The sequence below is a fragment of the Ambystoma mexicanum genome, chromosome 2q, assembly GCF_040938575.1.
Source record: "Ambystoma mexicanum isolate Mex_15411 chromosome 2q, UKY_AmexF1_1, whole genome shotgun sequence".
In the NCBI taxonomy this organism is placed as follows: Eukaryota; Metazoa; Chordata; class Amphibia; order Caudata; family Ambystomatidae; genus Ambystoma; species Ambystoma mexicanum.
The window spans coordinates 1,376,179,238-1,376,196,120 of NC_090924.1; the positions used below are offsets into that span (position 1 = coordinate 1,376,179,238).

General features: G+C 44.9%; 1 protein-coding gene across 1 annotated transcript in view; it reads right to left on the reverse strand.

Annotated features, from left to right (window-relative positions):
• The window catches only part of LOC138570183 (ubiquitin-conjugating enzyme E2 E2), a 1,314,846-nt gene that overhangs the window by 952,938 nt on the left and 345,025 nt on the right, over nucleotides 1–16,883 (reverse strand). Inside the window, exon 3 of the mRNA XM_069648864.1 lies at nucleotides 3,818–3,868. Coding sequence (XP_069504965.1) covers nucleotides 3,818–3,868 — 51 coding nt within the window. The remainder of the gene's footprint in view (nucleotides 1–3,817; nucleotides 3,869–16,883) is intronic.

Below are 16,883 nucleotides of genomic sequence, written 5' to 3' on the forward strand. Positions count from 1 at the left end.
CTACTAAGTGGCCTCTGTGCCTGTGCTTTAAAGCCAGGCCTGGTCGATAACACAAACAGCACTTTGCATTACGGTACTTAAGCGACCCAAATTTATATTGGGGAAAAATAAGACTACAAGTCCCTGAATCCAAAGCAGTGGTAACCAGAACTTCCTCTAGGCGCAAATGACCTGGGGGCACCAAGCTATTAACAGTCTATCCAAAGCAAGAAAAATACTACTGACCAAGCTTTTAAATACTGCACATTTAAAAGATGTGCAAGCCACCTGCATGGCTGGAAGAAAAACAGTTTTTAACATTTTTATTGGAAATTGTTAAAGCCTACATTTTTTCTGCCGTAAGGTACACTTCAAGACAACGCCCCCATTTTGCAATGGAAAGCGTGGGAGTCCAGGGACTCGCTTCCATCGTCCCTTGCAATTTCACTGGTGCCAAGGATAAAACACTGAGGGGCTCTGCCAGCCTCATCTACCCTGCAGGATCTGAGAAGGCAACGCTTAGAACTCCAGAGGCCCCCAGAAAGATGCATTTGCCTCCATCCCTGCAGAATCTGCCTTCTCTACTCATACAGGACAGATATGGCAAATAAACATGACGCCCAATCTCGCACAAGCTATAAAGCCGAGACATGTCACGTTCAAACTAGAACAGTTTGACATACTCTAAACCAGTGCTGGATTTGGACCGGATTTCCCTGGATCGGCGTTCTAGCAAAAAATTGTCTCTTCAAATTCAGGGAAAGTAAAAGCCCAGGCTCAAGCCACACCATGCAACACTGCACCTGCACCAATCAGCCGTTCCTGGCGCTCGGAGACATTCCAAGCTCTGTGACCTGCTCTAGTTTACATTTTTTGTGTGCATTTAAGCACATTCGAATGTGAATAAAGTTAGATGCTGCAGGCACAGCACTGTGGTGACAACAGATTGTGGCACTTGTCGCCTAAGCGGAGCAATGTTAGAAGATTGGTAATGCAAGTGGAAGGCAGGCCAAAATGGGGAAGGCCGTATGGGAGATCCAGAGAGAGCCGCGGTTTTGGGTCAGGGAATTAACAGACCCCAGTGAGGTGTACGTTGTGTATGGGGACTGGGTCCCCTCTCTGGCAAAAACAGGCAGGCTAGCCAAGAAAGTGAGCATACAAAAGAAGGCACCAATGTCTTTGCAGAAATCAGGAAAAACATTTATTACAGACAGGGAAGTAGGCTCGTTGCCTGCAGAGTAAGTTAGGCACCCTAGACATGGATGATTGTCTGCACTGGACTGCAGGTACAAGGAGGGGCATTGATGAGAGGAATACTGGCTAGGCACGCCCAGAAGGAAAGGGAGGGCGAGTGAGTGACAGACTGTGGGGCGCAGAGAGTGAGGGGCACAGTCAGAGATTATTGTATTATTATTACAGAGAGAGGTAAAGGGGCAGGGGCAGAGGAGAGCAGGTTGTGGAGGAAGGGCCCTAAGGGGATGGAATGGGAGTAAGCCAGATTGGGAGAAGTGTCCCTGCTTGGGTCTCTGTAGTTTCCCTGTCCCCACCCACGCGTCCAGCACTGCAGCCAAAAAAAAAAAAGACCCAGCCCTGGTTCTCTATCCACTTATAATGCTGTTGTCCACCTCTGCAGAGTCCACCCACAGGGACCAAGGGGGCAGGGGCATGACAGGTGGGCAAACATTCCGGTAAAGACACAATGTTGGATGCACAGCCCCCGCCTCCACAGCTGTCGCAGGAAGTGGGATGAAGGGACTAACGAAGAAGGGGGCAGGGACAAGAAAGGTGGGCAAACATGAAGGGACAACAGCAAAGTAAGGGGCTGCTCCCCTCACTCACCACTGTGGTGATCACAGCTGTTCTCATGAGTCCAGGAGAGGAAGGGGCAGAAATCTGCATATTGCATAGTTAGGCCCCCTTGGGGTATCATGAAAGTCCATGTGACATAAAGGGGGGGAGATCACAGGATGGGGCAGCTGGGTACACATGCAGGGACTGGCAAGGGGAAGAGTTCTTCAGAAAGAGGTGACTGCAGTGATCGAAGTGTAAGAAAAGAAGTAGTGGAACTATGTTCCCTACTGGCCTGCACCATCGCGCACAAACCCTATTGCCGCGCCCCCTCCCATGCACAATACAAACCCCAAAACACATGTGCCTGCTGTTTAAGGGCACGTCCAGTGCAAGTGCAAGTTTAAAATTCTTCCTACACTTTTATTTTAAAACGAAACCGTTCCGGAACGGTTTCTTTTTAAAATAAAAGTATAGGAACGGTAAAACTTATTTAAAAGAAGAAGAGGAGCACCGCTCCTGACTGCTCCCGCCCACTTCGACCACTGGGTGACTGGCAATAAAAATGGCAGCCGTAGGGGTGGGAACAATGTTGATGTAATACATTGAAATGCAGCAATGCCCTGTTTCGGTGCCAGTGCTGTCACATACAGTGAAATACATTTGTGAAAATGAAAAGTCATGTGATACACAGAAATGCAACACTTGACATACATAAGAAACACAGATATGCACAACATTAAAATGCAACAAGTAACATATATCAAAAACAACATGAGCATCCACCTGCCGAGACTGCCATTTCCACATTTCCATTTACAATGATTACAAGGAGTTCATGATTGCATGGTTTTTCTTTCACTGATTTTCTGCAGGCTTGAAAATTGTGTAAAACCCAGAGGCACTTTGTTCAGGCCCACATTACTGTCCTTCAAGGTGAATCCGAAGTGTGACACATTCACTCAGTGCAAGTTACTACACCAACACAACACCCAAAGTAAGGGGGGGGGGCAATGAAGAAGCGAAGCCAACACATCTACTGCTATAAACAGTAAAAAGGCACTTCCACCCGGGACAATCTACTACCAACACAGGCCGTGAAGCCGCTTCTCGAAGGATTTCATCCCAGAATGGAAGCAGAAGAGGTGGTTATATGCAAACGGACACCGGAAAAGACTGACAGTTTAGCCTCAGTGAATTCCTAATGTCCTAATCCAACAATCGAAACCAACATATCCACAAACAACTGTAGCAAACGAAGGCCCATTGAGTACAGAGACAGAAGGCAAACGAAATCCAGCTGTTCAAGTGAAGAAAGAAAGATGAAACAAATGTTTAAAAAAAGAATACATTTAAAAGCAGAAAGTGACCACATGCATTTTATAAAAAAGGACATGTGAAAAAAGTAGATGCAAATTAGTTTTTTAAAATATCTTTTGCGGTCAAAACACTGTTGCTTTCTATTTTGGGCCGAACTGCAGATAACTGAAGGAATCCTTCATAATCTAAATATTGCAAAACCGGTTTTTGTGCTCTGCAAGAGATCAGAACAGGCAGGTCTACGAATGCCGCCTGCCTCAACAAGTGAAACCGCAACAAAGACCCACCACAAAGAAATCACTGCGATTCAAGCACGCAACACTGGAGGCAAATCAATACTTTCTTAATAGGACAAGACACACATTAGCACTCTATCGAGCTGGTGGCGGCACGGTCACCAAGAGGCGCATCTGCCTTGATCAGGATGTCCAGCTTCTCCTCTGGGTGGTTACAGGTCATGAAGCTGTCCCAGCTTTTGCACAGGCTAGACCAGAGAGGCTGTTACCACCAGTGTTATCAGGCATAGCAAGACCGAACTCCTATGAGGAGTGTTAAACATAACCACAATAAACTAAACTAGGTCTTATAGCACAACCTTACAAGCAATAGCTACAAAAGCTATTTTAGAAAAACAATCAATAGACTTAGACGAAATGGTGACACCCTCACCAATCTCAAAATCACAGCAAAGCATGGGACAGCACAGAAAAAGGAATTTCTTTGGACTTACCTGCAGTTTGGCGGCGGGTCTAGTGTGATTTCAGCGAGTTCTTTCTGAATCCTGAAACGAGATGCGATTGAGTGTTTAGGACAGTGGTATTAAACACTGTGGTTATTTCATGTGCAAAGGCAAAATAATTATACATATCTAAAAATCACAATGGGGCCCCTATTCCAAGTCCCTGAAATTACGAGGTGGGGCCCTGTGAAGTTTTCAGCGACTTGCAATCGGGGCCCCACTGTGACTGGAGAGTGCAAAGGGAGAGCGCAAAATGTGGCGTACGCGCTTGTATGCCGCCCTTTTGCACTCCGCCGTGCAAATGAAGTAAACGTATACATGGCAGGCAGCTTTTACAATGGATTCCTACTGAGTCCACCTGCTTCTTGCTGGTGGACGCTGCAAGCAGACTCCATACGACCATACAGGATTTGTGCTAGCATGAGAGTACATACTCGTGCGGATGCATGGAGTATCTGTATGTCGGAGATGAAGGGGAAAGCGGAATCATAACTTACAATCAGCCCCTCCTCTCCGTCATACAAATGAATGAAAACAAGCCGTGACGGAAATATATATAATGCGTACAAGTCTTACACACGACTCGTATGCATTAGACGTCCGCTACGGCTCATTTAAAACGAACTGCAATGTGGGACAGAATAACTACTGAAACATACTGAAAAAGTATAGCATAGTTGTTTGTGAGATAGCTCTGGGGGTTAATAAACCTACTGCACAGATCTGTGTGCAATCTACATACAAGCAGGTTTGAAAACTCATTGGAGCAAAGAACAGTTTTCATCAATTCGACAATGAAAACAAAAAAGTGCTGGCAAGTTAGGTAAGGGCAACATCATTTACAAAACTGTAAAAATGAAAGGGTGGTAAGAAAATAGATATATATTAACCAAGCAAAGGGCAGACAGGGAGCTCAAACAGCCCCAGACAGAGCACAAAGGTTCAGAGCTTTGACATATAGATGTATGAGGAAGAAAGAGTATTTCTGCACTCTTGTCCAGCAGATGAAACATGTTCACCCATTTGTCCCATTAAGACTGCATTTCGCTTGAGGAGTTCAAATGATGAAAACAAATTACAACTAAAAAACATGTCCCTCTGCCTACGCAGGCTTGGGCAGACCTCACACCCCTGCAGCGGGGAATATTATTATTAAAACTCCCTAAACTGGAGAATATAGGCCATGCTGCCCTGCGCCCATCCACCAAGGACAGGCAAACCGTCTTTTGCCCCAGTACCACGAAATGAAGGTGCACCCCATGAAGCTAAAGGGCCCGGCCCCTTAACCTTGGTGAGCTGCCCACAGAGGTCCAGGGGGGAGAATGGGAGGGAAAGAAAGGTGGACATAAGGCGCGCCTCCCTCCCTCACCCCATCACTGTCCTCTCTCATAATAAAGGCATCCCAAAGCACAGCCTGACAGGGAGGGATCCAAACAGCAAAGGTGCTAACTGGCGGTGTGCGCCAGAAACTTTGGCAGTATTGTGCTCTCCCCCCTTATAACAAGGGGAGAGAACAATAAAACAAAAGGTGAGGAAAAAAGCCAGAAAACCATGCACCTAGGTGCTGAGTGGCTGTCGGAACAGGCCAGCCTTTCTGGTGCCCTTGAGCCAGAGACATGACATGGGTCCAGGGCATATTTGCCCTATAAAGACAGGACTGCTGAAACTATCTATTACATTGTTGCAGGTTCGCAGTATTACCATTGTCCCTTGCCCTCTGTCCTCTTGGAGAACCCTTTCTATTATAAGAGATCTTTTGTTGTTCCTGCGCTTTAACCATATGAGTTTGTATCAAAGATCTTACAGCTGACATATGTTCTTTCAATCTATTGGCGATTTGAGATAATGGAATGGGAGCCTCCTCTCTTCCTTCCCAAGGTTCTCTTAACATATCAATCACATCCCGTGGTTCTTGTCCATAAAGCAGTTCAAACAGAGAAACACCTGTTCAGTCCTGTTTTTTTTTTGGCATTGCAAGCAAGGCCCAGGGTATCATATGGTCCCCATTTTTACCATTTTTTTCAACTAACATCTGGAGTATCATTTTGTGGGTTTTATTAAATCTTTCTACCAAGCCCGCTGTTTGGGGATGGTACACTGATGTTTTAATGGTAGCAATATGTAACAATTCTTTGACTTCTCCCATAAGCTTACTCATAAAGGTAGAGCCCTGATCAATCAATATCTCCCTCTGGAACCCTACTCAAGAGAAAAAGGGGAGATGTTTCAGAATTTGTTGTGTAGTATTTTTTCTCAAAGGGAAGGCCTCAGGATAATGTGTGGCATAGTCTACAATAAAGAGAATATATTTGTTCCTTAATACGTTTCCAAGGCTCCCACAATAACCATACCAATGCGGGAAAATGGGACTCAAATACTGGCATTTGATTTAAGAGGAATGGTGGTGGTATATGCGTGCATGGTTTGACAAACCTCACATGCTTTGACAAAATTCTTAATATCAGCGTGGATTCCAAACCTGTAAAATGTATTTGTAATATGTGCATGAGTCTTGGACTGTCCCAAATGGCCTCCTGTTAGATGTGAATGTGCTAATTCCAAAACAACCAGTTTATGACTTTTTGGGACAACCAAATGAGTTCTTGTCAGTCCTTCTGAAGTGGTATCTCCCCCCTCTATAGAGAAGCCCATGTTTCAGAACAAAGTCCTCCTTTCTCACAACCCTCTGTTTCCGATATGCCTTGTACAAAAGGTTCTGCCAACAGGGGGTAGTTTCTTTGCGCAGAGGCTAAGTCAGGAAGGGTCTTAGGTTCTTCCTCTATATATTTTATATTTTCTGCATTCAGAGTTGGGAAGGTCACTAGATGGCTCATCAGCCTCCCAAAAGCTTCAAGTTCCACTTTGTGTACTTTCCTTCCAGGATTCTTCAATAGGATGGTGAACATGGCTTTCTTCAGGACCCCTTGAGTGATCTTATCCCCTTGATGGATTTTATACCATGGTTCTTCAATAGCGCTTTAATATCCCTCTGAAATCTAGGTCTATCACTCCTGCCAACACACCAATCCCAAACCTCCAGGCTAGCCCGGACTTGGGGGGCTAATCTGATGAAAATGTCTGGGGGTGGAACTTATGTCGATTCAGTGGGCATCAACCGACTTTAACCTGGGGAAATTGTCTCATCCTTACTGCTACAGATATCAAATCCGATAGAGCACTTTGTTGCTACTGAGGAATCTGATGCTCTGGCACTTAGATTGTCATATTTTAGGGTCCCCCAAGTTGTATCGGTTGAGCCGCATCCCACTTCTAACACCATCTGGAACGTCGACATCATGGAAGGAGACACATACAACAGATTCAATGTGTAACAAAAGGCTTTTATTAAAGAAAATATCAGGATGGTGTAAGGCTTTACTTGCTCTATGCTAAGGTGGGATTTCCCTACCTAAGGAAACTAAAGATAGTCTGTGTCAGTAAGTTCAACTGAAAAGCCGGTCTGTGACTATAGCTCTATAGCTAGTTCTAGCTTGGGCTTAATCTTCAGCTTCTTTTCCCCAAATGTCAATACGTTCACCACAATGTTCAATGTACCTTCTTTTGGATTTGAAGTAATAAAGTTCCACACCTTTGTAAATGTCGGGATGTCCTTCCCCAAGTTCAATATAGTTCCAGGGCAGCACATCTCAGGGTTCCCTTCCCTAGGTTCAATGTAGTGCCAGGGCAGCACGTCTCAAGGTTCCCTTCCACAAGTTCAATATCAAAAGATGTCACAAAGAGCAGTATCTTGAAGCTTTATCTTTAAACTGAGTTTCAACCATTCTTTACAGCTCAGGGTTCCCTTCCCCAAGTCTTAGATGCACGAATGGTAGGTTCCCGTTTGATACAACAGCACTCTCCCTTGTTAACATATAGTGTTTCTCTGGTCTTGGTGCAGTTGTTAGACCAAACAGTCCACCAAATTACAGGCCACACAACCAAGAATCTTGCTTTCGCTTTCAGCAGTTCATTATTCAACATGGAGGAGTTCCCTGGTCTAGATGCAGTTGTTGGATCGCACAATCCACCCATTACAGGTCACGCAACCAGGAACCTTGCATTTGTTTTCAGCAGTTCATTATTCAACATGGAGGAGTTCCCTGGTCTGGGAGCAGTTGTTGGATCCCACGATCCACCCTTTATAGGTCACGCAACCAGGAACTTCAAGTTCTTTTTGAATAGTTCAAAATTCAAATAAACAAGTGGTTTCTCAAATGCAGCTCCACAACTTCAATAAACAAGCACTTTATCAGCCTTGACTTTAGCTATGCAGTCGAGAGTCATGCATCCAACTTAGTTTCTTCTTCTCCTTCAGTTCATGTTTCAATATTAGCAGGTTTGTTATTTGCATTCAATTTGGTCTTCAGTGTTAGCAATCGTGCTGTTTCATGCAATTCAATATTCAAAATGAGCAATTTTGCCTTTCCTTTCACTTCAGGATTCAATATGTGCAGTGTTGCTTGTTTCATTCAGGTAGGTATTCAATAAATGCAACTTTACATGTTTCATGGACCGTTACCATATTCATGGTCCCTTGAAGCGTCCGGGTGGTTCCAGTGTCACCGACACTTACCAGGACCTGACAGCTCCTTTTGGTGGCTTCTCCACAAGCAGGTTTTTCAGTGGGTGCTTTACTCAGCACACAGCGGCCTCCATGCTCAGTTGTGCTTCCGCTCCATGGCAGCGCCTGCTGCCCGCCTTACATTATGAGGGTTCCCAGTCCTGCACCGTTCCAACGGCAGGACTGCCGGGATCTTTGACAGTGTCTTGGCATCTCGGCTTCTCGCTCTCCGGCACGGCACTGGGTATAAAAATGATCTCTGTTTAAGTTCCCAAGGTCTCTCCTTTTGCTGCTGCTTCTGCTTCCTCCATGTGCTTCGGTACTCCACCTTTTATACACCTGCAGTCCTTCAATGGGCTGCAGATGTGTTCCAACAATCAATGCTGCCCGACTCTGATTACAAGGACATGCCTGACCTTCATGCATCTTCTTCGTCCCAGTACCAAAGTGGTGAGAGTAAATGGTGTACATTACTCTCAGTTGCTTCTTCCTCATCTCAATACTGTCAGGTACCAGAAGAGGGGAATAAAGGATAACTTGTTAATAAGGTTTGGGGACGTGAAAGAAACTTCAGTGAGACACACGGGCGAGCATAAATTTAATTCACCCAATGGATTAAAGGCATTGATCAGTCCTCTGTTGGTTTTTCAACAGGTCTCTGTGTTGGGTCTTGCAAGCCAACACGTGACATGCTTTTTAGCTATGCAGGGCTGTGAGATAATAATGGATGAATCTCAGTTCATATTATTAATGAAAGATTACATTTAAATTGTAATTTCAACCACATAAAATTTAGAATTCGTGTTTAAGTATAGGGTGTCATTTTAAAAAGAAATAAAAGCGCAGAGGCTGCCTCATAGGTCCGGGCATTTGCATATAGCAGCACTGTTAGGATTGAATGACATATAACGCAGGATGGTGAAGGAGTAAGGGGAGACCCTGTACCAGGGACAGGCCTACATTAAGTACTGTAGAATTGAAAGCCTGAGACCAGTATTTACATGTTCACGCATTAAACATGGTCTTCTAAGGGCAGAATGCAGGTAAGGTGGCTCGGGATGTAGGCAGCAGAGTATTGGGTGGCCCCTTCCGTTGGTGACAGGTGATATGATATGATAGGTTATTTATAATGCGCTTAATACCCAGAAGTCTCTAAGCGTGGACCCGGGGATCGAACCTGTGTTGCTCCACATCGTCTTGTTTCCAAGGCAAGCACGTTGCACCTGAGCTATCCTCCCGAGAGGTGGTTTTTAAGCTGCATTTTGACAAATTGGACTAAAGAGCTGGATTTGATGGCCAAGGGAGACCACTCCAGTGGAGTGGGGCAAATCGGGTAAAGGAGCAAAGGGTGGATGCGGCATAGGCGGGGCAGAGGACTGATGGATTGTGAAGAGGCTAGGAACGGTGACCATTAGATGGAGAGTACAGTGAAATGCAATCAGCGATGTAGTGTGGAGCAAGACAGTGGATGGATTCATAAACCATGGGCCAAAAATTCAAGTTGCAAGCTACTAGCCAGCCCTAACAAAGTCACTCACCACCTCCATTAATTACATACACACAGCACCAAAAACACATGTGTTAGGGTCTCTCCCCCGAGGATTGCCCTATACATGTTATCACACTATCAAAAACTCAGGTACATTATTAAACGTTACTTCAATTTTTAACGTTAACAAATGTGCAACTCCTACCTGACTTGCCCTTCAACCAAACTAAACTAAACCCTGTGTGTTACTACCCCTAGGTCACGCTGATGGTTCGCTTACCTAGGGTGAGGGGATAGGATAAGAAATTTCCCTATCTCTTATCTTCCTGATCATATTTTGTAATCAGTTACTTTTACTTAAAAGGCACATGTCAGAGAAAACATGATCATGTGTCATCTGCTATCACAAATTAAACTATATTAATTTTATTCACTTTCTTTGTTTGACTGGTTTAAAAAGTGCTAAAAAGTTCTAATGTTACCACAACAGTAGATTGGGCTCACCTCCCCATCCCCTCCCCACTCTTGCAATGCCGGATACTCCCCTGCCGAGGATAGAACCCAGGTTCACAGAGGGTCAAAGGCCATGTGACAGAGCAGAAAGCACACTGTGCACAATGAGCAGAATTCATTTGGAAAACACAATGATCACCGAGCCCCCATTTTCACGGGCTGGGTACAGGGACATCATTTAGGGGTAGCCAGAGGTCCCAAGTGCGACCTCTGTGGTCTCCTTTGCGACCTCTAAATAAAAGCTCTTGGGCTGTGGCCAGCACCAAGTGGCTCTTTACTTCTGGAGTGGCTGGCTTTCTTGTTCAGGCCCCTTAAAAAAAATAAGAAAAATAAGAACAGGAGTACCACACGTCTAACACTTTCAGCACTGACTCTGAATAAGAAAGAATAGGAATACCAAATAATGTGTCTTTCTGGAATTCTACACAATAATTGCTAGACTCATTAAAGGTTAATTTCAGGCACACTTCAGGGGGCGAGTCACTGATTTAGTCTGCTCTTAAATGCCTCAACTCATCATTTCATCCTTCTGAGTTCGATAAATGAGTACCAACACAGGTTGGGTGATACTGGGTGTATATTTGTTCTATATAAAAGCGTGTTATATAATAACACATCATTATCATTTGGTCATGGACGTCTGCTTGCATTCACAGTAATTTGGTAATATGGGCCTATACACACTGATCTTAACGATACATATGGCGATCCATTCTTGTATGAAATCTACATCAGATTATAGTGATATTGTAACCATATTTTTCGTAGTGTACAATGCTATGTGATGTCACTTCCCGTTTTATCAACGGGTGAAAGGTTGCGTTTCATCGCTACCCGCAAGATTACTTCGGGTGGGTCAAATGACATCACTTCCTGTGATGTCATCAGGGGGTCAAGGGTCGTGTGATGTCACTTCCGCTACCCATGGCATTTTGGTGAAATGACGTCCCTGGCTGGATAATTTAAAGTGTTCTGTGCTAGCACACTGTGCTCACAGAGCAGTACATTATCGACCCTGCAATGCTGGGGGCTCAGTGATCATTGCCTTTTCCAAATAGATTCTGGTAGTTGTAGTCTTGCGAGGATGGCTTGAAAAGTAAGATATATGTATATATGTGTGGGCGAGCGTATATTACTATGGTTTGTGTACTTTTCAAACTATGAAAGAAATTGCTCCATTTTAAAACTATTTTGAAGATCCTTTGATCGGAGTTCAACTGCCACCTCCCCCTACCCTCTTTGAACTCTGCCTCCCGAAACACCACCCGTCCTCCAAACTCTGCCCCCACCCCCTTAACATTTTTTCCAATTCCACCCCTGATCTTAACTTGAATTGTTAAGGCCTTTGTTAAGAGGACACAAGTAACAAAACGCAATACGCGCTCCACTGTTGTATTGTAACTTCTAATGTCAATGAATGTTTTAGAACATGTTGGCTGCACGAGAATAACTCTGACCGTTGTCAATTTCACTCAACACTAACCAGCCTAAAGATGAAACCCAGAACAATGGACCAAAAGTACCACAGCATGTCTCATGGTGCATGTCTCATGGTGCATGTCTCATGGTGCATGTCTCATGGTGCATGTCTCATGGCGCATGCACGTTGAAGAGCGGGTGTCCTTTGCAGAGGGGAGGGGCAGTACCTTTACCCAGTCTACGGGCATCCAAGACGAAATTAATGGACATCGCAGCAGCTGCACGGTCATTGTCAACAACCATTCCGGGCCATCGAGTCTGAAATGCCTGGCACGCAAGTAGCCTGAGGTTATGTGTGCAAACACGTATTTTAACCCCTTAAGTGCCAAGGACGAGTATGCACGTCCTTTTCGCATAGACTTGCATAACAGCTTGGAAAACAATTGAAAATGGAATCTAATTTTTGTTTTCCTTTTCAACATATTGGGACGATATTTCTTTAGTGCCCGGAACAAAATTAAAAAGTGGGGGTCTATGGCGTCTGCAATGGGAAGTGATGTCGCAAGAAGTACACATGTCCTATGCAGATTTCTTTCAGTTTTTCTTTCCCCACTGAAGATAGTGCCCAGGCCAAACTCCTTTCAAGCAGCGAGAACACTTCAATGTGTTCCATGTCAAGCACGAGACGCTCATTCACTCCGATGTATTTCTATTAAAGAGCAACATGTTCACCCGCCACCCCATGCCCTCTGATTCCACAGCTCTCCTCAACATCCACACCTCTGCCATATTATCAGCAGTCGACTCCATCGCCAGCTCAAACCGCGAAATGCCAAACCAACCACTCGTAGGAACTCCTATTTCACGCCTGATCTCCAATCCATGCGAGCCAAGAGCCAGCCATGGAAACCAGTTGGCACAAATCCCCCAGTTACCAACAAAGCATGCCTCGCTAACTTCTCCAAAGAATACAAGCAGGTCACCTACACAGCGAAAGCTACTGCTATCTGTAGCAGAATCTCCCCAGCTCGTTCCCAGTCACGAGAAGTGTTCTCTATCCTACATGAGCGAGAGACCCCAGCCACTCCCACGACTAACTTCACCAAAGAACACAAGCAGGCCATCTACACAGCGAAAGCTTCTGCTATCTCTAGCAGAATCTCCCCAGCTCGTTCCGAGTCAGGAGAACTGTTCTGTATCCTACGAGAGCTAGAGACCCCAGCCACTCCCACGACTAACTTCACCAAAGAACACAAGCAGGCCATCTACACAGCAAAAGCTTCTGCTATCTCTAGCAGAATCTCCCCAGCTCGTTCCCAGTCAGGAGAACTGTTCTGTATCCTACGAGAGCTAGAGACCCCAGCCACTCCCACGACTAACTTCACCAAAGAACACAAGCAGGCCATCTACACAGCGAAAGCTACTGCTATCTCTAGCAGAATCTCCCTATCTCGTTCCCAGTCAGGAGAACTGTTCTGTATCCTACGAGAGCTAGAGACCCCAGCCACTCCCACGACTAACGTCACCAAAGAACACAAGCAGGCCATCTACACAGCGAAAGCTACTGCTATCTCTAGCAGAATCTCCCCAGCTCTTTCCCAGTCAGGAGAACTGTTCTGTATCCTACGAGAGGTAGAGACCCCAGCCACTCCCACGACTAACGTCACCAAAGAACACAAGCAGGCCATATACACAGCGAAAGCTACTGCTATCTCTAGCAGAATCTCCTAGGCTCATTCCCAGTCATGAGAAGTGTTCTCTTTCCTACGAGAGCTAGAGACCCCAGCCACTCCCACGGCTAACGTCACCAAAGATGCTGCTGGGTGCCAAAACATCCAAGACACCCTTACAAACAAAATCTCCACCCGCCAGCGTAAAAGTCAAAAGAAGCAAGCAACCATCCTTGCAAAGGCTCCCATTCTCGACCCTTCGTCCCTACTCCAGTGGCGTCCAAGGCTCCCGAGTCCCCCAATCCTTCCCAAACTATATATCATCTATACCCAACCTCTCTTCGTCCACCTCGATGCTGTTAGCATCTCCTATACCAACTATGCCGATGATGCACAAATCCTCCTCCCACTCACAGGTAATCACGCACAAGACACAATCGGCATAAAAATGTACGACGCCATACAAATCTGGATAGCCATCGACCAACTCTGCCTTGGTGTCGACAAGACTGAAATCCTCCTAGTGGGTGCCCCTTCATGGCTCACTAAACTGGACCCTGCCTTTGGGTTCTTCATCATCAACACCATCACCAAACCATTCTCTCCATCCGTCAAGACTCTGGGAGTCCACCTAGACTCCAGCCTCAGCATGACCCGTCTGGTCAAAGCCATCGCATCTTCAGTAGCCCATGCCACCAAACTTCTGAATGCAGCAAAACCTTTCCTGGCCACACAATACCATCTAACAATGGCTATAGCAGTGATCAGCTCCCGACTGGACTACTACAGCTCGCTCTGGCACCTTCGAGCGCAACCTCAACAAACTTTAGATTATCCAAAATATCAACTTGACCAAACGAGACCACGCATCAGCCCACAGAAAAGCCTGCCCAGAGGCTACCTGTGCGAGCGAATCAACTTCAGAATTCTCTCCATCACCCACCACTGTCCCTCAGCCACTGCCCACCCTACCTCTCACAGAGAATTCCTAAACATACATCATCCAGACATACCAGAACAATCTAAAGCCACTGTTTGATTACCGGACGATTAATGCACACCAAAGCTGGAGGATCTAGCTGCCCGACCATTGCAGCCTGTCTCCGGAACACCCTGCCACCACACCTGCGGGCTGAAACCTCATACTGTTCTTTCAGGAAACAACTTAAAACCAGACTGTTTCCCCGAACCCATTCCCTATTGCCTTGTATCCTGCTCTCCCTCCTTGCCCCTCCCACTTTCTGTAACCAGCACCTGGATGCCTCGGTTTTGCACGCTTTACAGATGCAAAAATAAATAAACAAATGGGGAAAAAGCTGGTGAAATCACAACTCTTGTGCCAAACTAATATCAGTCATATTTCTATATATCAGCCCTCTACATCTGCCATATGGATTGGTTATTTTTCAACCAAGAACCTATATGCATAATGTCAACTATGTGTTTGACATGGTTATAGTGCGTCGATTTATTGATGATTCATGCATGATCGTAAATTATTATATTTCACAAGAAACTGTTTAATGCCAAGGTGAAGCAGTAATTATAAAAAGAGCCGACACTATTCATCAAGCACGTGCCAGTGTTTCCCCTTTGAAAAGGCTTTCTCAAGCTCATGATTCATCGCTCATTTGAAATATACTGTGTGTGAACATTCTGTCTTGGCCATTGTTCCGCACAAGTCCTATTAGATGGCACTCTCTTTCAATTTGTAATGCTATCTTCTGAATACCCTTTTTGCAAAAAATGTTTCTCAATTAAGTTTGCTTTCTTCTTCCAATTTGTCTGATTCAATTTCCGTGTGCTCTAATGAATTCACATGCTGGAATACATTTGATAGTACTTCTTTGATTTCAACCTGGAGCATGTAAAATGGAATTCACTTCTGTGTTTTTTGTGTATGCCATGGTGTGAACCTTATTTTCTTTAATGTATATTAAGCCTAAAAAAGCGATACTTTCCCAACTGGAATTATTGGTAAATTGAAAGCCAATAATATTCTGGCTCATATATGTATTTTAATCATTAAGATCACTTTGCGATTCGTCAACGATCAGCAAAATATTGTTAACATACCTCATCCATGTAATTAACATGTTTACAAATTGATTACTTTGCAGTGCATGTTTATGTTCAAATTAACCCATAGATAGAGTTGCTAATGTAGGGGGGCAGCCACTACAGACACTTTTTCTACCTGAAAATGGGGAAATACTCCCTCACAAAAATTAAAATAGGGAGTAAATTTACTCACAATAAAGAATAGGAAACAGACACGTAGAACCTTGTGCCCCTGCTTTCACCCAAATAGCTCCATGGATAGTCTTGGACCCGTAGTGCATGGAGTAAAACAGCAAGAAACTGCTATTATTACTGACTGATCGGAAGAAGTAAACATGAATGAATAACTAAGTTCAGTGAAATAATTATTACTAAAACATTTCCATTTTCCAGTTAAAACATTATAATCACTTATAAAATACTCCCACTGGGATGTACCAGGGGTCCTCAGATCCCACCATATAAAATCGTAATCAAAAAAGGAGCACACCGGGCAAGAACCAATGCTGTTTATTACAGCTTGGCGAGCACAAATCAAACAGAACTGTCGACTGGAACTGATTGATGAGAGCGGACATCTGAGCATACAGTGAACATTAGTTTTATACTACAAATGCAATGGTCAAGGTATTCGAAACAGTTGCAGCTCAAAATCTTCACATTTTCCATGTTTCCCAAGAAACTCATTGGCTAAACTACGTCACATCCTTAGAGCTAAATGTATGCTCGCTGAACGTGACTGGAGCTAACAGATCAACAGTATTCTGACTCATCGCCTCCTCATGTGGTGCCATATTGCTTCTCACACCTCCTGGGAGCAGTTTGCAATTATTAAAATAACATTTGTGCTGAACACTGGGACTTTATTATTCTGCCATTGCTCTGCACCATTGCAAAAGAAACACAATACACCCTGCTTCTGGTGCAAGGGAAGACATTCACAGGGCACTTGCTGAATAACGGCCTTCGCAAAACTTGTGGTGGATACTCTGAAGGCAGATCACCTCCCAGGGACACAGAAACATACTGTTTGATTGGTCCTCCCAGGAACGTCACTCTGTTTAGCTTCCCCATTCCGATATCCACCTGCCGACAGGCACTCGTAGCTATGAGAACAGTTCTCTGGCTCAGGTCCATTTCCCCAGAGTGCCCGTGGGATTGGCTCGTAACCCTGTCGTAACATCGCCCGTTGTTGACTCAGCTGCTTCGGTCGGCCCATGGCGCGCAGCCTGAGTTTCATCTCCCTCCTCCCTAACCTGTGGTGTTCTGATCATGTGTTCAGAGCAGGTTTCCCGGACAAGGTCAAACCTGGGGTCATCGCTGCTAAATGTGCTTCCCTGGGAT